Source organism: Pelodiscus sinensis, chromosome 16 (assembly GCF_049634645.1).
Source record: "Pelodiscus sinensis isolate JC-2024 chromosome 16, ASM4963464v1, whole genome shotgun sequence".
NCBI classification, from domain to species: Eukaryota; Metazoa; Chordata; order Testudines; family Trionychidae; genus Pelodiscus; species Pelodiscus sinensis.
The window spans coordinates 17,826,867-17,850,433 of NC_134726.1; the positions used below are offsets into that span (position 1 = coordinate 17,826,867).

The 23,567-nt window shown below is 46.3% G+C and overlaps 1 protein-coding gene across 2 annotated transcripts in view; it reads left to right on the forward strand.

Annotated features, from left to right (window-relative positions):
• The first annotated feature begins 9,397 nt into the window (after positions 1 to 9,397).
• The window catches only part of GSPT1 (G1 to S phase transition 1), a 44,434-nt gene continuing 30,264 nt past the window's right edge, over positions 9,398 to 23,567 (forward strand). Inside the window, exons 1-5 of one of the 2 annotated variants that reach the window (XM_075899358.1) lie at positions 9,398 to 9,840; positions 19,459 to 19,506; positions 19,694 to 19,735; positions 20,411 to 20,635; positions 21,834 to 21,867. In XM_075899358.1, the coding sequence (XP_075755473.1) occupies positions 9,531 to 9,840; positions 19,459 to 19,506; positions 19,694 to 19,735; positions 20,411 to 20,635; positions 21,834 to 21,867 (659 nt within the window). In that variant the 5' untranslated portion in view covers positions 9,398 to 9,530. Of the gene's footprint in view, positions 9,841 to 19,458; positions 19,507 to 19,693; positions 19,736 to 20,407; positions 20,636 to 21,833; positions 21,868 to 23,567 lie in introns of both variants that reach the window. The other variant, XM_075899357.1, reaches the window with a different exon arrangement.

Here is a 23,567-nt window from a genome sequence, read left to right on the forward strand (position 1 = left end):
CAACCGCATTGTGTTGCTAGTAACTTCTGTCTGAGGCTCTGAGTGTCAGTGTAGCCGCTGCCTTCGTGCTGAGCAGTTGCGGTGTCGTTTGTCCTGTGCTACATGTGCTGGAGGTGGTCCACGAAAAATTTTTGATTGGCCTGGTGGTCTGTGGACTGAAACAAGTTGAGAACCACTGATCTAGCCCAATATCTTGTCCTTTGATAATGGCCAATGCCAGATGTTCCACAAGGAATCAAGTGTTACATTCCCAGCTTCTGACAAACAAAGGCTAGGGACACCACTCCCGCCTATCCTGGAGTATGTCTACACATGCCTCCTAGTTCGAATTAGGGATGCAAATATAGGCAGCCGAAATTGCTAATGAAGCAGGGACTTAAATACCCCGCGCGTCATTAGCATAATCTCACCTGCGCGCTATTCCGATCACCAGCTGATTCGAACCAGGAAGTGCGCGCCAGGCCGTGTTAGTTCAAATCAAACCTCTTGGTTCGAACTAACATTACTCCTCAAAAAATTCAATTACAAGAATTTTGGCAGCAAACCCAGATAGTTCTACATACAATGGGGCTATTTGAAAAAGTAAAATGCTTTATATTGCTGAGACACCCAAAGAGAATCACTATTTATATTCCAACAGATATTTACCAGTTAAGAGATCATGATGTTACTTGTCTGCTTTGCTCATGTTTTTAAGTACTGCCTAATACTCCAGGTTGAAAACATTGTTAGTTAAAGCCTTAGGATTCTGCATTACTCACCTATGATGCACGAAGAAGCTTGATGAACCTGTTTGCACACCCTTAGAAACTCTGGGGAGGGCCACAAGAGCTTCTGAAATTATGTCTCAGGATCACAGTATCATTCTAGGGCACAGATATCAGGCTTCACAGACACAGCAAGAAACTTATTTTCCATACAGAAATTATGTAAGATTTCTGTTGACATTTATCTTTGGAAATTTGATCAAACCTATTTGCATTTATGTGCCAACTCTCCCTCCCCTCGCCCCCAATAAAACATGAACAATGGAGAAGATGCAAGAACAGAGTGCAGGGATAGTAAAGGGTGTTAAAACCAAAGCATCTGAAATCCAGTGTGAAGTACAACCTTCTAAGGGATGCCTAAGCATATATGTAATAAGATAGTGCTGCCCACAAGTTCAGTGTGTAGATAATCTCAAGGCAGACACTGACGGTGCTAAATTCCTTTCTACACAAAGGAGGTAGACAGCAGAAGGGACACATCTCAAAGGTGTTAGCAAAAGAAAGCTTGTGACAGCCTTTCTAAATGGGGGAAAAGAACTGAAAACACCCTTTCTGTGTGTGGCATTTGATTGAAAGTAAGATCTCACTTGACCTCTTGATAGAGTCAGGAATCACATAAAAACAGGCTTTCCTATAGGCTTTGTAATGTGGTGGTTATAAAACTGAGTCAATAAGTAAATGGAAATCATAAAATATAATTGTACCAAACACCAAAAAGCCAGAAAATGTCATCTATTAATTTCTTAGAAAGCTAAAGCACTTAAGAAGCCACTCCTTTACCACCAGGTGGAGAGTATGATGGGTTGGATTGCAGAAGTCTCCTTGGGGTTTTCCCCTGATGTGCTGATTAAGCCACTGATGTCCACCTTCCTGCTCTCTGGGGAGCACCACCTTTTCCTGCTGGGCCAGAAGCTCTAGTCTTCCTCAGCCAAGGCACAGACCTCAAATTTATAAGGCTGTAAGGCCAAATACCAACTCATGATCCGAGGACTGGTCTCCTTCATTGTCTGAATCCATCGTAATGGCGCATGGTCTGTTATCAACGTGAAGGCTCCCCCTAGCAGGTAATAGCGTAGTGCCTCTATTGCCCACTTAACTGCCAGGGCCTCTTTCTCAATTGTGGCATACTGTTGTTCCCGCGGTAGTAATTTCCTGCTTAAATACAGGATAGGATGTTCCTCCCCTTCCTGCTCCTGCGAGAGGACGGCTCCTAGACCTCTGTCTGACGTGTCCGTCTGCACTATAAGTGGTTTTGTAAAGTCAGGTTGATGAAGAACCGGTGTCTGCGTCAATCGGTGCTTTAACGCTTGGAATGCTTCCTCGCACTGCACGTTCCACTGGACCTTTTGGGGTTGCGTATTTTGGGTCAAGTCTGTCAAGGGTGCCGCAATCGTGGCAAAATTGGGTATGAATCGCCGATAGTAACCAGCTAGGCCCAGAAACTGGCGGACTTGCCTTTTTGTGGTGGGAGCCATATACTTTCTCAGGGCTTCTACCTTGTCTACCTGAGGTTTTATCCTTCCCCGTCCCACCACATAACCTAAATAGGACACTTCCCTTTGTCCAAAGTGGCACTTACTAGGGTTAGCCGTGAGCTTGGCATCGGTCAGGGCTCTGAGGACCGCCTTCAGATGTTGCAGATGTTCCGGCCAGGTTTCACTATAAATGACAATGTCATCAATATATGCAGCAGCATACTCACGATGTTTGTGTAATACCTTGTCCATCAGCCTCTGGAACGTCGCTGCCGCCCCGTTCAATCCAAAAGGCATTGGGGTAAACTGGAACAGGCCAAATGGTGTGGCGAACGCAGTCTTGTCCTCAGAGGCTGGCGTCAGGGGAATCTGCCAATACCCTTTAGTGAGGTCGAGCGTAGAGATGTAGTGGGCTTTACCCAACCGTTCCAGCAGTTCATTTACTCTGGGCATAGGATACGCATCAAATCGCGAAATTGCATTGACTTTCTGGAAGTCTATGCAAAACCGTATTGTGCCGTCAGGCTTAGGCACCAAAACGATGGGACTGCGCCATTCGTTTCTTGATTCCCTGATCACCCCCATTTGCAACATCCGTTGTAGCTCTTCTTGAACTGGTCCCCACATTTTCCGTGGGAGGGGTCGTATGTGGTCCCGGATCCTTTTACCTGGGGTTATCGCTATATGGTGACTCATAAGAAAGGTCTTACCCAGTTGTGTAGTTAGGACCTGTTCGAAATCCCGAAGGAGGGCGCTCATCTTTCTTTGTTGTTCCTCCATCAACTCTGCCCCGATATGCGTTGCCCCTTCGGCCTTCAAGTCACCTCCCCAGGGTCTCAGCTCCGGCTCTGGTGGCTGCAAGGTGATAAGCATACCCTCTCAGGCGTTCCACTTCTTTAGTAAATTGACATGATAGATATGCTTGTCTTTTCGTTTTCCTGACAGTTTGATTTCATAATCAACTGATCCTACCTGCTGTATGACCTCAAAGGGCCCTTGCCATTTGGCCAGTAATTTCGAGTCTGGTGCTGGCAACAGCAGGAGTACCCTGTCACCTGGCTGAAATGTTCTGGATTTGGTCCCACAATTGTAATATTGGGCCTGCTTACTTTGGGTCTGGAGGAGGTTCTCTTTAGCCAGCTCCCCTACTGTCCGGAGTCGCTGTTGTAAGTCTAAACTATACGGTACCGTACCCTTCACCCTTGAGTCCTGTTTCTCCCATGTCTCCCGCAATAAGTCCAATATCCCCCGGGGTTGTCGGCCATAAAGTAATTCAAATGGGGCAAATCCCGTTGAGGCCTGGGGCACCTCCCGCACTGCGAACAACAGTGCCAGTAGTAATCGGTCCCAGTCCTTTGGGTCTAGCTCAACAAACCGCCGCAACATGCCTTTTAATGTCTTATTGAAGCATTCAACAAGTCCATCTGTTTGCGGGTGGTAAACTGAGGTACGCAATGTCTTAATGTTTAAGAGGCAGCAAAGTTCTGCCATCAGTTTGGAAGTCACATTGGTCCCTTGGTCAGTTAGCATCTCCCTCGGGATTCCCACCCGGGAGAATACTTGCACCAACTCCTGTGCCAGCGTTGACGCCGTCGTATTCTTGAGTGGGACGGCCTCAGGGTATCGGGTGGCATAGTCAATTATGACCGGTATATACTGGTGTCCTCTTCAGGACCTCTCCAGGTCCTACTAGATCTAAAGCCACCCGGTCGAATGGCACTTCTACCACAGGGAGAGGAACTAAGGGGGCTTTTGGAATCCCTCCCTGACCCGTCCTCTGGCACTCAGGGCAGGACTCACAGAAGTCTGGCCTCCTTATAAATCCCTGGCCAAAAGAATCTTTGCGTTATGCGTTGTAGGGTCTTCTCCCGCCCCAAATGTCCTGCCCAGGGATTAGCATGTGCAAGGTCTAATACCTGCCTCCGGTACCGTGCGGGGACCAACAACTGGCTAACCTCCGTCTGCCCGTTAGCCGACCGGGCGATCCGATATAATCGATCGGCTCTTACCTCGAATCACGGGATTGGTCGAGCCTCTGCTCCCACATCAGGGTCCCCAGTCTCTCCTGCCACCTGTTCCCAGGCATGGGTTAAGGCGGGGTCTCCTCGTTGGTCTCTTGGGAAGTCCTCATCACCTCCTACTTCCTCCAAAGCAAGGGTTTTCTCAGGGTCAGGCTCCTCTTCTGGGCCTTGGGATGTTCCCTTTTCAAGTTCTCCATCCCTGCTGGTGGCGGTTGCCCCTGCTCATCCCAGTTCCGCAGGATGCGTCTGAAACCCGGCCAGTCCCGGCCCAGTAGTACTGGGTATACTAATTTTGGGGCTAACGCTACCCTGCAGATCACCTTGTCTACCCCATCTGACAGACGAACCCACCCAGTGGGGTAGGCTCTGACATCTCCATGTATGCATTGCATCGAGATGGTTCCCCCGGCTGCCCCCCACTCTGGGACCAGCTCTGTTCGTACCATTGTCTGGCTGCACCCAGAATCCACAAGGGCGGTCACTGGCTTTCCCTCTAGCCTTACCTGCAGGGTAATCTTTGTCCTATCCTGCGGTCTCGCCCGTAGGCAGCCATCACCTGGCCATATGCACCTCTGAATGGGCGTCGCCTGCTCGCTGGTGTCAGTCTGTAAGACCTCTGTGAGGGACTCCAATCTGAGCTCCCTTGCTCGTTGGTTTCGCCCGGGTCCAAACCACCTTCTGTCCACCCTCTGGTTTCCCTTCCCATCCAGGGTTGGTGGTCCCGAGTCTTCCTCCTGGCACTTTGTGGCCTCCACCTTCCCCCCGTGCTAGCCAGGGCTCCCCAGGTCCTCCTAGGGCACACCCGCTGTAGGTGGCCAAGCTTTCCACAGGCCCAACATGTCCATGCCTCCCCTGTTGCCTTCACAGGGGCTGTTCTCCCTTTGTCCCTATTACCTGGGTGGGGCCTCCTGGCTCCCACCCCATAGGGGCACTCCCTCCTCAGGTGTCCCCTGTGCCCACAGGCAAAACAAGTTTTCAGGCTCAGCCCTTGCCCCCAACTCTTTGAGCCTGGTTTACTATGGAGTCCAAGGTCACCCCTTTGTAGTGGCCGGCTCCCCTTTTCCCATGGCCGAGCCTGTAGGGCCTCCCAAGCCCTCCAATACTTATTCATTTTTTTCCCCCCGACTCCCCTGCTCTAGATCTGTGGCCTACCGACCACCATTTGCTCACAATAGCCCCTTTTCACCTCAGGGTGCGGTTACGGTGCCCACATTCTCCACCATCTGTCACAGTGCAAGCCCCACCATGCCTCAGTGCCCCCTGACTGTCCTCATCTAGCCCCTCTCAGGGCAAGTTACAGTCCATATGGGTTGCTCATCATTGGCTATGGGGCTGTCTCAACTGCCCTGCTTACCTAGTCGGCATCATGAACCGCCTCCAAACCAGGGTTTTGTCTCCAACCCCTAGCCAGGAGGAGTCTTGACTGGCCCTCTCCCAGCACTTGCTGGCTATCCCCAGCTTGTCTCCCTCCTAGGAGCTCCTGCTTTCTCCCCAGTCAGCCCTCCACTGACTCCCTCCCCCAAGCAACCTGTGCTTCTCTATTTATAGTTGTCAGCTGGGCTCTCACTCGCCCTAACGGCTTCAGCTGGGCTTTCCAAGCCACCAGAGCTTCTCTGTATAGCTGACAGCTGGGCTCTCACTAGCCTAACAGCTTCAGCTGGCCTCTCTGTTCCCATCCCTGGCTCAGGGACTGAGTCATGGTCTTAAAGGGCCAGTGCAGGGCAGGCGCCCTGTCACAGAGGGTTTGGGGATTTGTTGTTATTTTGGTCTTTTGTTTCTTTGTTTGTTTGTTTCTCAATTGTGTGTGGGCCCCGACTGATTCTTCTGTCAGTTAGTGGCTGCCAACCCAAAAAAGGTCCCCCACCCCTGAACACTTGATTTAAACATCGCTTTCACAAGCTAAGCAGTGTCCCAGCGTGAGTCTGATCCTTCCCCCTATGCAGTCTTAGGGTATGTCTACGCTGCCACCCTAGTTTGAACTAGGGTGGCTAATGTAGGCATTCGAACTTGCAAATGAAGCCCGGGATTTAAATATCCCGGGCTTCATTAGCATGTTCCCGAGCGCCGCCATTTTTAAATGCCCGGTAGTTCAAACTACCTTGCCGCGGCTACATGTGGAACAGACTTGATAATTTGAATTAAAGCTCCTAATTCAAACTACCATTACTCCTCATTGCAGGAGGAGTAACGGTAGTTCGAATTAGGAGCTTTAATTCGAACTACCTAACCCGTGCCGCGTGTAGCCACGGGCAGGTAGTTTGAACTACCAGGCATTTAAAAATGGTGGCGCCCAGGAACATGCAAATGAAGCCCGGGATATTTAAATCCCAGGCTTCATTTTCAAGTTCGAATGCCTACATTAGCCACCCTAGTTCGAACTAGGGTGGCTAGTGTAGACATACCCTTAGATGTTTCCAACAATCATCTTAGATGGAAAGGTGGGGGGGCTTCCTGGCATCTGTCAAGAGCCCCTATTATTTGCTGGCCCCCTTATATCCCTTTAGCTCAATGGGGTACCTAAGCAAACAATGGGTACAAAATCTTGGTAATCACTTATTTTTAGATAAAAGCAATTTGTTGACAGATGGAAGACCTTTTTTCAGGTCCATCTCTCATATGGTCTTGGATTAAGGCAGCGTTTCTCAAACAGCTTTTCTCTTAAGCAACTTAGAGGGGGTCGCAGCTGGATTCAGTTTTTCACTTGCGCCCCTCTTGCAGGGCGGCGGAAGGCAGCCGTCGGCAAGCCACGCAGCGTGGCCAGAGCCGCGGGACTCCAGGAGCACAGCTCAGCTGCAGCAGGAGGCAAGGTGGTGGGAGAGTGAGGCCGGCGCAGGAGAGGATGCGTGAGGGGCCGGCCGGGGCACGGTTGCCGGGCAACCGAATGCTTCCCCAGTGTCCCTCAGGCAGCAGGCTGGGGTATTGGGTTGGGGCAGAGGACCTGGAGGTAAATAAGGGCATGTGAGGGTCAGAGGAGGAGGCAGAGAAGACACGGGAGAGGAGTGGAGGACGGAGGAGAGGAGAGGAGAGGAGAGGAGAGGAGAGGAGAGAGAAGAAAGAAAGAAAGAAAGAAAGAAAGAAAGAAAGAAAGAAAGAAAGAAAGAAAGAAAGAAAGAAAGAAAGAAAAGGAACCAAAGGGATGTGGAGTGGAAAAGAGGCACAGAGGAGAAAGAGACAGGGGGAAGGAGCCTGCAGGGGGGAAGGGCGTTAAGGACTGCAAACACCTTGAAGGAACACCAGGAGAGAAAGGAGTCTGGTGAGAAGGGGGGAGGAAGCAACCCAGGGCAGTGAGGGGAGGAGGGGGGGCACACAAATTCATTTAGCATTTTAGGGGGTCATGGTATCACAAAGTTTGAGAACCCCTGGATTAAGGGATCTGGAGTGTGAGAGGGGCTCTGAGCTGCTCTTGGGGCAGGCAGTTGGGATGCAGGTGGGGGCTCTAGGTGTAGACTCTGGAACTGCATTTGGATGCAGGGGTGCTCGGGGCTTGGGGTACAGGAGGGGGTTCATGACTGGGGTAGGAGTTCAGGATGTGGGCTTCAGCTAGGCACTGCCTTCCTCAGGTGGCTCCCTAGGTGGTGGTACAGTGGGGCTAATGCAAGTTCACCCCTGCCCTGGCTGTGGCCCGCTCCCTAAAGTAGCCAACAAATTCCATCCCAAATCCTGTTGTGCCCCTTCTCTGCTTTGTGGAGAAAGGATATTAAGTGGGAGAGAGGCACCTTAACATCAGCGCCCTCACCTCCCCTGCACAGAAAGCAGAAGGCTGCTCAGGGGCAGAGATGGCTCCAAGCCAAAGGGCAGGAAATGAGCAGCAGTGGAGAGGGGCAGCTGAAGTGCTGGCACTTGATAGCCTCTTGGCCAAACCAGTAAGGATCACCTTTCAGAGGCTCCAAGATCTACCCGTAGATCCTGATATACTGGTTGGTGATCACTGCTCTGAAGTGAAACTACTCACTGTCTCTTTTTTCTTCCTTGCCTCCATTTTTTCCCTTCTCCTCACTTCGCCCTTTCCCTTATGTATTCTTGGATCTGGACTTCCAACACTCCTGTCATATGAAGAAGTAGGTTGTGCCCACGAAAATTCATTATACCATCTACATATTTTGTTAACCTTTATGGTGCTTCTAGACTATTTGTTGGTTTTAAAAAAAATGTTCCTATAAAATCAGGATGTCTGGTCACTCAATTTGTGGGGTTCCATTCTTGGAGCTGGGCATGGTGTCCAGGAAATTGATCCTAGTGTGGGAGTGTTCTAGAGAGAGTGTACTGGTGATTGCTGAAGTTGTGCTGGAAATGTATGAGGGTGTTTAGCTCCTCTGTCCAGAAGATGAAAATATTATTGATGTATCTCAGGTTACTTTGTGTGCCACACACTCACCTGCAGGGTTGCCAGATACTTTCAAAAAAAAAAAAACCAAACATGGCAGGGAAAAAATTGGTTGAGAAAAACAAATGGGGGATCAAATTTGTTGAGCAAAAAAAAGAAAAGTCACCGTGCCTTTCCTTTAAATATCCCCGCCAGACACGGCAGGAATGCCTTCCATCCTAGAAAATAGAAAATACTAGGTGAAAACTGACTATCCGGGTGAAAACTGGACACCTGGCAACCCTACTCCCCGAAAGGGGGAAAACTGAAGCTCCAACATAGCATCACACTAGAGCTGGGTCAGAGCTAGGATCACACTGAGGGCGGCTACCTGCTTTTCCCACCCCTAGGTTAGTTGTGGGGAGGTAGTTCCGGGGAGAACTACATTTCCCATACCTCTGTGCAGCGGCAAAAAAATGGAACAAAGCAAAGCAGCCCAATGGCTGCTGGGATTTGGTGTTCTCCTGCAGCATGGCTCCCCGAACTATTTCCGGTCTCCCTGTGGTGGGAGGGAGGGGAAAGAGGCGCAAACTTCACGAACGGCGCGTAAAGGCTTCTGGGAAATGTGGGTCTTTCACACCCCGCAGGCCAAAAGAACTACGTTTCCCGACTCTCCGAGGGGGAAGAACGATTATGTGCGCGCAAAGCCTAATGGGAATCGTAGTCCCTACCCCTCAGCACATCCATTCTATGAAACGAGAAGCGGGGAAGAAATAACTACCAAGATGGCGGCGAATGAGCGCGCGGGGGGAGGGAAGGCACGGGAACTCCGGCAGGTCACACTGCGCAGGGCGGTGGGGCACACGCGGAGTCGCTGGAGTGAGGGATTGCTGAGTCGGTGCTGCCGCCGCCGCCTTCCCCCGTACGGCTTGGGAGCCGCAGAGGCTTGTGGGGCAGTCACAAAATGGAGGCGAACGGGAGCGGCAGCGGGAGTAGCAGCGATTCGGCTCCCGACTGCTGGGACCAGGCGGACATCGAGCCGGGCAGCGGCGCCGAGCCGGGGTCCGCCCCGCCGGCCGCAGAGGCCCAGGCCGACCAGCAGGAGCTCCTCCTCGGGGCTGCTTTTAGCCGCCAGCTCAACGTGAACGCCAAGCCCTTCGTGCCCAATGTCCACGCCGCCGAGTTCGTGCCGTCCTTCCTGAGGGGGGGTCCGGCGCCCGGCCTGCCGCCGCCCTCCCCCCCGCCCGGCCTGCCGCCGCCTCCTCCGCCTCACGGTAACCGCCGCGGGGGCCACGTTGCGGGAGGGGGGGTTCCGGGGAGGGCCACGTGCGCTGGAAGGGGGGACGCAAACGCAGTCCTGGGGGGAAGAGGAAACGAACGGCCGCGGGGGGAGGCGAGTGGGGCCCTGGAGCGATCGGTTTCTAGGTGCTGTGGCCGGGAATAAGGCTGCGCTCGGGAACGGGCTGGAGGGGGTGTTGGAGCAGCGTTGGAGGAGGGATGTGGAAGCCGAGGGGAGCAACGTTTTCAGCAGAGCTTGGAGGAAAAGGTTGATGGCGCACGGGGGGGCTTGGGAATAGCATTGACGGGGGGGAAGCCCCTGGGAGGCATCTCTGGAAGTGGGATCTGTGGATGGTGTCAAGGGCTTAAGGGGCACACTGGGTACGAGGACAACATATGGGGCAGATGGAGGTAGCCTGTGTTGGTAAGACCTGGTGGGGGAGTAATACCTGTGAGGCCTGTGGGAAGGATGTGGACTGTGAGGCTACTGAGGGGAATTGTGGCAGCAAGGCATTGAGGTCTGGGAGGAGAATTTGAGTTTGGCATGAGGAGGGAGCTTTGAAGTTGAACTTTGTAGAGAAAGAAGAAGTCTGATTATACTCAAATTCCCTATTGGTGGTGCATAGGGAATTTGAGCATAATTTTGGGGGGCAGGGGTGGAGAGGAAGGGGGACTGAGGATAACATTTCAAAATCTAGCTAAAGGAGCCTTAGGAGAGAATGTAATACCTGTTTATTGTGACTCAATACAGCCACAGAGGTTGGGAGTGGAGCTGGGCAGAAGGGGACTTTGTGGTACAGTTTAGCTACTGGATCTATATGCTGGGCAGTTTTAGGAAGGAGATGGGGTAAAACTGAAGAAGTGTAGATATGGGTTTGCAATAAAGATGTCTTTATCCTCAGAAGCAGGGTTGGAAGACTGACATTCATTTTTAATTTATTTCATGTTTCATATATAAGTCCCAAAGCTTCTCTACATTTCTTTTTTGTATTTCTTTTCATCCTAAAGGGTCAGAAAGTACATTAGATGTAAAAATACTTTTGAGAGATCACAGTGGATGGGGGCTGGTGAAATAGATTGTGGTAACAGGTGGTAAGTCTCAGATCTAGGTGGTATTAGACATGACATGGCTGGGAGACTGGTCTTGTGTCTGTCACCAACAGTTTCAGAGATCATTTTTGTTTTTAGGAAGAGGATCTCTTGAAGCACTTAATAACCTTTCCACTGTGACACTTCTTTGAGGTTGTTGAGGAGAAGCCCTGTCTAGCTGGCAGTGTTCTCTCTATCTTAATATCTTGAATTTCTGTATTGCTTTTCATTTCAAAGGATTTAGGAGTACTGTATTTTGCAAACAACATATACATGGGTTTCACTTTTTACATAGGTGAAATTAAACAACAGGTACTTACTAATACCTGTTCCAAATTTACCGAGTTTCCTTCCAAATGTCAAAAACATGGATTAATTTTCTGGCAGTTTGTCACTCATAAATTTTTATTCATAGATTACAAGGTTACTCTTGTGACTTAGGATTTTGAAACTTGTTTGAATATGACATTTAAAACCTCACTATTGATTTTTGAAATCTTTCTTCCATCATTTTGATGGCAGTGTGAGACAGCCCTCTATTTCAGATATCAGGGTTGCAGTAATTCATAATCATCCATTTGTTAGACAGTGCTTAATAACTCATCATCTCTTGCTGGCTATGGCTTATTAATTATTGCATGCTGACTTAATATCTAAATGAATATTATAGTCTCCTTAATATTTAACTTCCATAAATATGGAATACTGATTGGAATCAGTAACCAAACTTTCATTTAGTGGTTCGTAGAAAAGTGTATAAAATATTCAATAGCAATATTAAAAACGAATATCCTTGGTAGTTCTTTTTATGTGTGTAGATTCGATAATACCTTCCTTCCTTAACCTAGCCTCCTCCCTCATTTCCTATTCTGTATGCTGCCCCTTTTCTGGTTGAGGCCTGGAGACTCAGCTTCCAAGTTTCAAACAGAGATTTCAGAAGCCATATTAATTGGCTTGCAGTTAGGTGTGGTTGACATTTAAAATTTAGACTGACCTAGGTCGGTTTCCAGAGGGTGAGAAAGAGTACATCACTCAGCGCTGCTGTTAATTCGACCCCTTTTCCCCCCCACTCCTCACCTCAGCATGGATATGTTAGGTTTCCATCAATGTTACCTACATTGATGGAAAAACTTATTCTATAGTGCTGTAGCAACATAGCTACAGCTTTGCAGGAATAGAGCCATGGTATAGATGTGGTTTCAGACTTTTAGTAGGCACTGTTCCTCCCTCCTTTCTTCACAGCTGCTGAGCACACTGCCTGTATAGCAGTATCATTTTTACCTGATTTGAAGTTCCTGGTTGACATAACTTTCATCCCTTCTAGCTGATTCAAAGGCTTAGTTTGGTACATTACCAAATATTTACTTAAGTTCTCATAATATTAAGCCCTTGTCTATTAAAAGCACTTTTGTCTATCTTGGAACAGCTTTCTTTCACTAGGGGTACATCTAGACTATGTTCTTCTTCCGAAAGGAGATATGCAAATTTGGTGCTAATTTGCATATCTTCTTCCTATCACTTTTTGAAAGCTTTTTTTTTTAAAGAAAGCAATTTAGACTCAATTCTTTCAGAAAAAAACCTTTTTGAAAACCCTGCACACCTCATCTTTTGAGGAAGAAGGGTTCTTTTGAAAAAATGATCGAAAGAAGATATGCAAATTAGTGACGGAATATAGTCTAGATGTACCCTTAGAGTTTTTGCCATTCCAAACAATATCTTCTCATTCCTTGAACTGGCCATCACTGCTATGACCATTTAAGCTGGGAGTATCTTGTCACATTAAGTAATGGATGAGCAAGACTCTGGTGGAACCAACATGGTTCTTTTGTGTGGTTCTATTTTACCCCATTAAGTTGCCGCCTCCTACTTAAGTGACCATATCTGGACAGGAGGTGGAGTTTGCCCTGGAAATCAGACAGTAAACTCACGATTAGCAAATTGTGCTGAATAGTGGTTTGAGCAACACCGTCAGGTGTCCCCCCTCTCCTCAGGCTGCTAAGTGTTCTTCAGCAGTCTGCCCCTGCCAGCTTTTGGAACAATTTTATTCACCTTTGTTATCTGTATTATTTACAGGCAGTCCCCGGGTTACATGGATCCGACTTATATCGGATCCCTACTTACAAACGGGGTGAGGCAACCCCGCATTAGCTGCTTCCCCCCAGCAGACTAGGGAGACGCGAAGCTAGCGCCTCCCCCAGCAGACCAGGGAGACGCGGAGCGGCTTTTCTCAGCAGACACCTCAGCTTGAGAATAAAGGACTGAGGGAAGTGAGGTGTGGGAGAATAAAACTGAGCTCTGGAAAAATGTTTGGCTAGAGTTTCCCCTACAATATGTACCAGTTCCGACTTACATACAAATTCAACTTAAGAACAAACCTACAGTCCCTATCTTGTACGTAACCCGGGGACTGCCTGTATTTGCATTTCAGTAAAATGTTAAAGTCCTAATGGTGGGCCAGTATCGCATTGTGGTGTGGTTCTGCTGAACAGAGCTTATAATCTAAGTGAGATACTATGGAGGAGTATTAATGGTTATTGTGCTTGGCTTTTAGAGAAAAAAATTAAAGGGATAGAGTCAATTAAAATGAATCAAAATCAAATGTCCTAAAATTTTAGGCTCTTGTAACACTCCTTCAAGGAACCACACCATATTCAATCTCTTCAGAAGTGTCTGACTCAAAAGGAGGGTGCAAGTCAAGATTAAGATATATTTGCAAAACCGGAATGAGAAAATTACACACAACTGACTGTGTTGTACCAGTATTGGTTCCTTTCATAAATACTACATTTACTTATATTTTTAAAATATATTTACAGTAAAACCTTTATCTGGCATTCTGTTAACCAGAAAACTTTAACTGGTATTGCCCCCAGCCACAATACTGTCACGTCTTCAGGTGCACAGGCCTACTTTGGTATATCGTGATAGGCTTAACAATTTTTTATTTAAGAAGTACTAATCATCTTTAATTCAAAATAGAGATGTGAGACCAGCTGCCTCACACTACAAAATTACCAATATTAAAAACTTGAGTTTTACTATTAGGGTATGTCTAAACTATATCCCTTTTTCGACAAAGGGATGTAAATTAGACATATTGAAATTGCAGATGAAGCCGGGATTTGAATTTCCTGTGCTTCATTTGCATAATGGCGTCCGTGGCTTTTTTCTGAAAAGCTGCTTTTTGAAAAAAAAACTGCGGACAAGACGGAAATCTTTCGACAGGAGATCCCAGGGTTACTGGATGTTCAAAACGGGCATTTCTGTCGAAAGATCCCCATCTTAACCGCATGCTTTTTTCTTTCCCAACAGTAGCTTTTTGGAAAAAAGTTGTGGCTGCCATTATGCAAACGAAGTGCAGGAAATTCAAATCCCAGCTTCATTTGCAATTTCAATGTCTAATTTACATCCCTTTATCGATAAAGGGATGTAGTTTAGACATGCTCTTATTGTCCATTGGTTTTTCCTAGGTTGATGGGATCCTCAAATAACCGGAATTTTTAGACAACCAGAACGCCATAATCCCCGAGCATACCAGATAACACAGGTTTTACTGTAATAGACTAGAATAGTGCTTTCTGGGCAAAAACAAGTCCTTCAGATGATCTTGAATAAGTGGGGTTTGTCCACTAAAGCTCATCTATCTATCTGTTAGTTTCTAAGGTGATACAGGACTACAGGCAGTCCCCGAGTTACGCAGATCCGACTTATGTCGGATCCGCAGTTACGAACGGGGCTTTTCTCACCCCGGAGGACGCGAGCGGCGGGTCGCCCAGATGCACCGTGGTCCCGCCGCCCGCGTCCTCTGGGGCGAGAAAACCTGCTCCGCGTCTCCCTGGTCTGCTGGGGGGCCAGCAGACCAGGGAGATGTGGAGCAAAGCCACGGAGGACGCGGGCAGCGGGACAGCCCAGACGCGCCGCAGCTGTTGCTCTGCCCCAGGCTTCCTGGAATCAGCCGCTGATCAGTTTCAGCAGCGGCTGACTTGGGGACAGCTGGGACAGAGCTGCTGGGGTGCTGCTGGGTTGGTCCCCGCAGCGCTGAGGTGCAGCGCTGCGGGCACCTACCCGACAGCACCCCAGCTGCTCTGTCCCAGGCGTCCAGATTCAGCCGCTGTTGTTCTCTTTTCTCTAAAGAGAGCCTCCCAATCTTTTTTTAATTTCTTCACTTTCCCTTGTTACTTTTAATGTGATGAGAATTTTTGTACAGCTTAATATGGCTGTCAAAAATTCAGCAACATGCCTGACATTGAAAGCAAGATCATTTTCAGATTATACGTAAGATGGCATTTTTACTTAGTTTCTTTGGTCCAGCTTTGATTTTCTCCTTTAAGAATTATTCCAAAATAAATGGAATACTTAGTTATTCTGAGGTGCAAGAAGATTGGCTTACCCAAAATCATATTTCATGAGGCTCCACCTGGAATTTTAACTGAGGACCTTTCTGTGTTTTCATCTATAAGGCTGTGTCTACACTGGGCCACTTATTCCGGAAAATCAGCCACTTTTCCAGAATAAGCTGCGAGCTGTCTACACTGGCCCTTGAATTTCTGGAAAAGCAACGACGCTCTACTGTACAAAATCAGCTGCTATTCCGGAAAAGCTACGCTGCTCCCGCTCGGGCATAAGTCCTTATTCCGGAACACTGTTCCAGAAAAGGGCCAGTGTAGACAGCCCAGGAGTCTTTTCCGGAAAAAAGCCCCGATCGCAAAAATGACGATCAGGGCTCTTTTCTGGAAAAGCAGCCTGCCAATGTAGACGCTCTTTTTCCGGAAATACTTATAACGAAAACTATTCTGTTTTAAGCATTTCCGGAAATTCATGCCAGTGTAGACACAGCCTAAGTGAATGCCACCCTATGCTACCTTCCACTATATGTTTAAGTATATTACAGACAAGTTATGCTTGTGGGAAAACTTATTTTATGTAGCTATCTCTAAATTGTTAAGGTGAATGAAATTAACTTGAGCTGAAGATGAATTATAAAACTAGTTTATGATGTATGAGCCTCAGAACAATTCTGTCCACAGTAATCATTACTTTTAGTCTCAGCATTTTGTAGCACATACTTAATTCTCATCACACTTCATGGCTTGGGCACTCCAGCCCTGTGCCCGCCCCCATGGAGCTGGAGCACCAATGCTGACTCCCCACTGCGGGGTGGGGGGAGTTCTGAGCCTCATGGGCCACAGTCAGGCAAGCTGTGACTGGATCTGATCCATAGGCTGTGCCTGGTGGGAGGACGAAGCAGCTCTGTTTGCTGCTGCTGCTCCTTCCCCCCTCCGCCCCTCTCCCACTGGGGAAACAGCAGAGCTGCACTGCCTAGAGGCTTTTTCCCCACAGCTCCAATTGGCTGTAATCACAGCCAGTAGGAGCCGTTGGAGAGTGGTGGGGGACATAGAGCCATGTGTGTCCACCAGAAAGCTGTGCCAGTTAAGTGTCTTCCCCCCCCCATCACCCAGACCTTGCACTCTCACCCCACTCCTGCAGCCTCCACCCCTAGCCTGCTCCTACACCTCCTGCAACCTAGACTTTCCCACCCCCACTTTTCTCTTGTGTCTTTTCTTCTGCCCCCTATCTCGAGCCTGCTCCTGCACCTGACCATGCACACCCCCCATTCCACTCCTGAGCCCTACCTCCTGTCCAGGCCCTCCACCCCTAGCTCGCTCCTGCACCCTACTTCCCTCCTAGATCCACCAGCCTATGCCTGCACTTTCCCTTCCGCCCAGACCCCACACCCGCTTTTTTGCAGACCCCTCTCACACTCTGAATCCCTCATTTTTGGCCCTGTCTCACTGCCTGGCCTGGGGGAGGGAGGAAGCACTAAATCTACTAGACCGTGTTCCTCTAGGCTCTGGCATGTGTGGGAAGCGTCTTTCTGCTTCTCAGGGAGGAGCCAAGTCACGGAGGTGTGGGTTTTCTTGGTTTTGGGGGCGTGGGGTTGCTTCTCGATTTTGTGCAGCCCCTGACTGATTTTTCTATGGGTCTGTGGCCCCTGACCCAAAAAAGGTTCCCTACTCCTGGGTTAAACAGAACTGTTTTTCAGACAGTAGTTGAAAAACTGTCAAAGGCCCAGCACCCTTTAAGTTGTTTAGTTCTCTGCATCCCTTAGCTGTTTCTTCAGTACTCTTTGGAGATGGTTATCTAGAAGGAGCTGGAGACCTTTAGCGTCTCTCGAGGAAACTGATATAACTTCCATCTTTCTGGTTTCCCTAACCAGTCAGCATAAATGTGAGTTGCCCCCCTCAGCCAGCTAGCCCTTAGGTCATCCATGCCCCACTCTCAATCATCACTAAGACAGACACATACAAAGAGAACATCTTTTGTTTTCTGTTAAAGGTCTCCATTTTGGAAATAAAGTTGTAAATTATCTGTGGTATCACTTTCTCAAAAATAGTTCAGTTTGCCACGTGTCTTGTTTCTCCAGCTTTGTATATCTCGTGAACATTAGGCCATCTGCTCTTAAGTGTCTTGCCAAAATTACATGCATCGTCCCCACCATTCTTTGTTCAACTTAACTCCTGGCACTTGTGCAGATTAACGTCTCTGCATGGTAGACAAATTATGAGTTTGCCCTAGACCAATAGTTCAGTGCTCAGATAAAAATGATATAATGGCTCAGAAGATTATTAATGTGTACCTTTAAAATGTCTACATATTCGCTTCAAAGGGGTAATAGATAGCATATTAGAACTAACTTTGTGAGTGCTGGTGTTAAGATTCGGAGTTTGATTCTAGCTTGTGTTGTCTGTTTCCTAATCCATCGGGGATATGAGATTTTATTTGAAAGTTGAAATGATTAGGATTGCCAGGGGTCTGGTTTTGTAGTGGACAGCCCAGTATTTGAAGGTTTTGTCTGGGAAAGAAATTGAGAAATTACCAGATATATAAAATGCCTGGTATTTTCTGATTAGGTAAGTTTTATTATAATTAGGTGTATCAGTCCTTAGCTGCGAACTGCCTGGCTGGTAGATGTGCTCACGCTGCCTGAGTGTGTTTACCTGCCAGGCAGTTCGCAACTACTCAAGGGAGGGTATGTGTGGGGGCGGAATCCCCGGACAGACTCACTCGTCTGCCAGGGTCTGCATGTGCCCAGGTCAGTCTTGCTTCCCCCCCCCCCCCCCCCGATCTCTCCAGTCCAGCCCTGCTGCCCCTGTCCAGCCCTGCTTCTGGTGGCCTGTTACCCCTGCCCCCCACCAATCTCCCCGGGTCAGCCATGCTTCCCCGACGACCAGCTCTATTTCCAGCAGCTGGGTCTCATGTCCTCCTCCTCCTGATCTCCCCCCGCCAACCCCCCCCCCGGCTCCTGTCCAGCCCTGGTTCTGCCGCCTGCCTTCCCCGATCTCCGCCGGAAAGCCCAGCTACCCCCAGGCCTGCTTTTACCGCCTGGATCTCTGCGGGACAGCCCAGCTGCCCCCAGGCCTGCTTTCACCGCCTGGATCTGCTTTCGCTGCCTGGATCTCCACGGGACAGCACCACTGCCCCCAACCCTGCTTCCCGGCAGCCAGTTCCCTCTTCCCCCCCCCCCCCCTCCTCCCAGCCTGCCCCACTCTGCTCCCCTCCCGGCAGCCATGCTGAGGCCCGGTATTTTTTTCCCATGCCCGGTATCGGGCCGCGGCCCATAGTTTGGGAAACGCTGAGCTACACTATTGCATCCCTACTTAATACTGAACTTGGCTCCTTGGTCCTCTGTCTCAGAGGCCAGAGTGCTACCAAGGGAGCTTTGACTTTTGATCTTAAGGAAAATGATCTCTTGGGGTGTATGGTGGTATTTGAGAATTCACAGGCTTTCATAAGATCTAGTCGTATAGCGATATGTTGGTTTTAGTTAAGCAAGTAAGATACTTCACTACAGAAAATGGGGGAGTTGCCAGTGACTAATTAGTGCAAGTAATTTTACCTAACATGAAGTAAAATCCTAGTGAAGACACAACAGTTTGTAGTTTTCCACATATTGGCAGGTAAAAGTTAATGGAGACAGAGGGGAAACCTGTGGTTTGTCTGCCAACTCGCATAAAATTGCAACTGCTTTATCTTCTTTGGGATTTTACTACTTGTTAGTTACCATGTGTGGGAAAAAAAATCTTCTTCTTTGTTTTCCTAGAGAAGATATGGACCATTTGAGGCGGCGAGCACCAGGATTTTATATAAATCATTTATGGCCCAAGTCTAAGTAATATTTTTAAAGACAGCTTTCTTCACCTGAAATGAATTTCAAAACTCTCTCAAAATGTTTTTCTTGCTCTATAACTTTAAATATTCATCATCAGAAATATTAAGAAACAGTTCTAGTGCTTAATGTCCTCAAACTGTCATATGTAACATAGTTTTTAAAACGCAATATGCCTCCTTTAATCTTCATACTGGCAGGTTGTACTTAGTGTCCTTATAGCAGAGAGGAGGGTTTATTTTGTTAGATATGACTATTTGTTTCTGTGATAAATTTGATAGAACTCAGGTCTTTATGGGATTATCCTGACATTTGTTGCATCTAATTCTTGTTTTAAAAGTGATTTTTTTTCTTTAAGGAGCACCTGCAGAATCTTCTCAAGACGAGCAATCATCATCTTATGAAGGTACCGGGTTTTCATATTTGAAAAATCTTTTGCAGCTCCAGTAAATATGGTTAAGAAAAAAATAAATATTTTTAGTAATTGCAGAAAACATCTTTATTAAAGCATTCATTATGGTATTCCAAAGTTATTTGTTTGTTATTAGCTTCACATTAAGCAAATATACATAATGCCTCAATTTTTTGTCTAGGTTCAAATGTTGCTGTTAGTATGGAAGTCTCAGAACCTGTTGGTAAGACATTGCCATAAACAATTCCTAATATCACTTTGCTTTATTTATTGTTAGCTAAATTGAAGGCTGCCTTAATTGGACCTTTGCTTTTTGGTTGATACAAAATTCTCAGCATTTCTCTTTTCTGTTCCAGGCACAAAGCAGACTAAAGGGGTACTAAAAATACCAACGCAGTAAATTTTGTGATAGCAAATGTAATGGGATTATTTGAACAATGAATAAGAACAATTCATTACATAATATTTTCCCAGAATTTGTATGCAGCTTTCCCTTTTACTGCAAAAATTGTGATAGTCTTCAGTGTGGTCTTGAGTGCAAGTATTAGTCTGCAGTTAACTATTGTGCTATTTTAAAGTCTATGTTCAGGTTTTCTTTCCCCAGTAAAAATGCTGCTTTGTTAAAATAGAAGTTTCTTAAATCCCTGACAGTCATAATTTTCTGATCTCAGCAGCCAAGCTAGCAATAATATATATTTCAAATTAAGCAAAAAGTACCTGCTTTGCAGAGCAGGGCATCCACAAACTGAATATCTGCAAAACAGAATAGTTGTATCTTGATTTTGAAAATAAAAAGGATATTTTAATTAGTTAGTGATGAAATAAAAATATTGACTAGCTTTTTTTGAGTTACATTCTTAATTTATTTGAATGTACTTGTTTCATTAACTTCTAGTAGAAAATGGAGAGACAGAAATGTCCCCAGAAGAATCATGGGACCACAAAGAAGAAACATGTGAAGCAGATCTAGGAGGTGGCCCATCAGGAGATGCAAGTCATGCTGAGGAGAGTGCCCAGGAAATGATGGAGGAAGAGGAGGAAATACCAAAACCTAAATCTGTAGTAGCACCACCAGGTGCCCCTAAAAAAGAACATGTAAATGTAGTATTCATTGGGCATGTAGGTAAGTTGCAGATGAACAACTGTCGGGTAAAGGATAGAAATTTCTAATAAATGTGTGGTATGTTCTTGAATAATTCTGCCTTTTAATTAATCCAAAATGTGACTTTTTCTCTTCCTTTTTAGGTTAGAATGCTACTAGAATTGGTAGAATAATTTTGAAATAAGATTGACAAATATTAGCAATGTATCTTTGGAATCTAATAAACTAGTCTATTATGTACAGTTTGGGCTGAAGAATTGATTTCTTGATACAGAGACTTTACTTATCTTCTAGAATAATTAGGTTGCATGAATAATCCCATGCTAGATGAACGGTCGTGGATAGCTCTTTCAGTATTATATTAGTTTATTTTACAAACATGCTGCTGTTGTTCAGTTTTATAACTTCAGAATGATGAGGATTGGCCTCTTGGCACATTGCACAGCAAGTGTTGTATAAGTAGCACAGTTTCTTGGCTCTGCTGGAAGTTAATCCTGCTCCATTCTAAGAAAATGAAAGTGTGCATCCTGCTTTGAGGTGATGGAATCATCTTACTCTAGTTATGCTGCTGCTTTTGAAATAGTCAGGTAACATGTAAGAAAAGGGTACAGAAAACCTGTGTTCTCTTGGACAAAATAAAATCCATACTTAGGGCCTCAAATCAGGATCTGCTTGGCATTTTTCTTGGCTTGGGAAGTTAAGTGAAGACTATCAAAAAATCTCTGCTGCACAGAATCAAAACATCCTGTGCCAGAAAATGTTTTCTTTTAATCCATTTTTGGTAAAACCATACCTACAATATTGGTGCTTCTCAACCAAAATGATATTAACAAATTGGAGAATTCAGAGAGAAGCAACAAAAATGGATGAGCTTACCAGAAATTGAGACACACTTTGTGGTTTTTAAACACAATAAAATAAGTGAAGGATGAACATATGAAAGATAAAGAATTATTAATGGCAATAGGGGAAAATACAGACTGACTATAATTTACTGACAATGAAATCTTAAATTGCAGAATAGTCTTTCAAGGGAAGTGGTAGAAACTCCATTGCTTGGGATATATTAAAATTAAACAGGACAAAAATGTATCCTACAAAGCAATGCTATATTAGCATGAAATGGGCTTGATGGACTTAACTTCCCTTGGATCTCTCTTTCTTTAATACTTAAAACTAAAGGATTTTGTAAAGTATCTTTCTTTTGTATGTTTGTTAGATGCTGGCAAATCAACCATTGGAGGACAAATAATGTACGTAATTTTTTAAACATGATTGTTTTAAACTGTTACAATCTTTAATATTGTGGATTATGATATTTATGTAGAAGTAAATAGTATGATTGATAGGTTCAGTGAGCATAGATTTTTTTTTTTTTTTTATGAAATACCACTCTGGGTCTATTAATTTAATAAGTCATTGTCTTTGATTTGTTAGTTTCAGTGCTCCAGTCTTATTGCAATAGTGTCATTTACTTAACAAAAGTATACCTGTACAAATGCATATTTCATTACATAACAAATTTCTTTAGAATATTTAATTCCATTTTTTCTGAGAGCTGTTCTTTAATACTGCACCTTCTGCTCGCTACACTCATCGACTCCCCCTTGGCTAGTGAGGACCGAGGGCTGAGGCTTCCCAACCCAGCTCTTTTTCCCCCCTCCCTTCCCACTGCCAGAGGGGGTCCAAGGCTACCCTGGCTCTTCCCCCTGCCATTGGCTGCCAGGGAGGGCTCAACCCTGTGGCTGCCCTGGCTCTTAGACCACCCACCCTGCCCTGGCTCCTTGCCTTCAGCTGCCGGGAAGGGCTGCACTGGTCCCAGCTTCCCCTCCCCCCTGTCTGCTAGCTCTCTCCCTTTCCCCCAGCTGCTGGGCTCTTCCCGAGCCACCAGGAGGGGCTGGCCTGGAGGCCAACCTAGCTCTTGCATCCTTTGGCCACTAGAGTAGTTTCTTCATAAGCCCAGCCTTTTAGAGGTTGGCTTTTATTGTGCAGGATGATGTTACATTTTTAAAGGCCCTCCCCCCCAAAAGAAAACCTTAAACATCTATTGTCACTTGAAGCACTCATCCACTTACGTTAAATTGTTAAAAATGCTATGAAGATGCTTTCTGTCAATTAATTGCATAAGTTAATTTTTCTGTTTTTAGTTCTATTTGTTATGCCTTTTTAATATGGTTCAGTATCACTTTTTTATTGTGAGAAAGTAAGTAGTGCCTCTTGTACCTTATCTCAGCCATTAATTATTCTGAGTAATCTCCCTTCTTACTATTTTTCTTTCTAAACTAAATAGACCTACTCTTACCATTATAAGACCAGATTGAAGCTTTAAGGAAAAGTATATATTAGTACTATACAATCAGAATCTAATATCGATCTGTAGGCTTTTAATAGGTAAAAGGTCTGTGGAAAAAATGCTAGTTTTCCTTCCCTTGTCAGTTTAAGGCACTATTCAAAAGTACCTGTATTCAGCCTTCACCCAATTGTTGGCATTTTTCTTTTATGTAAACGTATCTTATGCCAAGGTTTCTGATTTGTATTACCATTTTGTAGTTCTGTGGGAAGTAATTCAGTCACCTATGATCGGTTTTGGTTGAGAATATAATGCCAGTTTCTGATACCTCTCTTCCTTTTCCCCTTTTATATTTTGAGTGTCTTGTACTAGGGATGTTGGTTAATTTAATAATCATGTAACCACACCATATCTTACCGGTTACACAATTATTCAATGGTCCATGAGTTAAAACACCAACTTCCTGTACAGACTGGCTCCCGCCTGCTGCCCCACACTGTTGCCTCTGAAACAGAGGCAGCAGCCTCTGTCCACAGCAGACCAGAATTCCCCACAGACAGACTGCTCCATCATCCCAAGGAGCAGCCTCTGTCTGTAGCAAGCCCAGGCCCATCACAGACAGAGCCTGCTTTGCAGCAGCATCCCCTGTCCGTAAGGGGACTG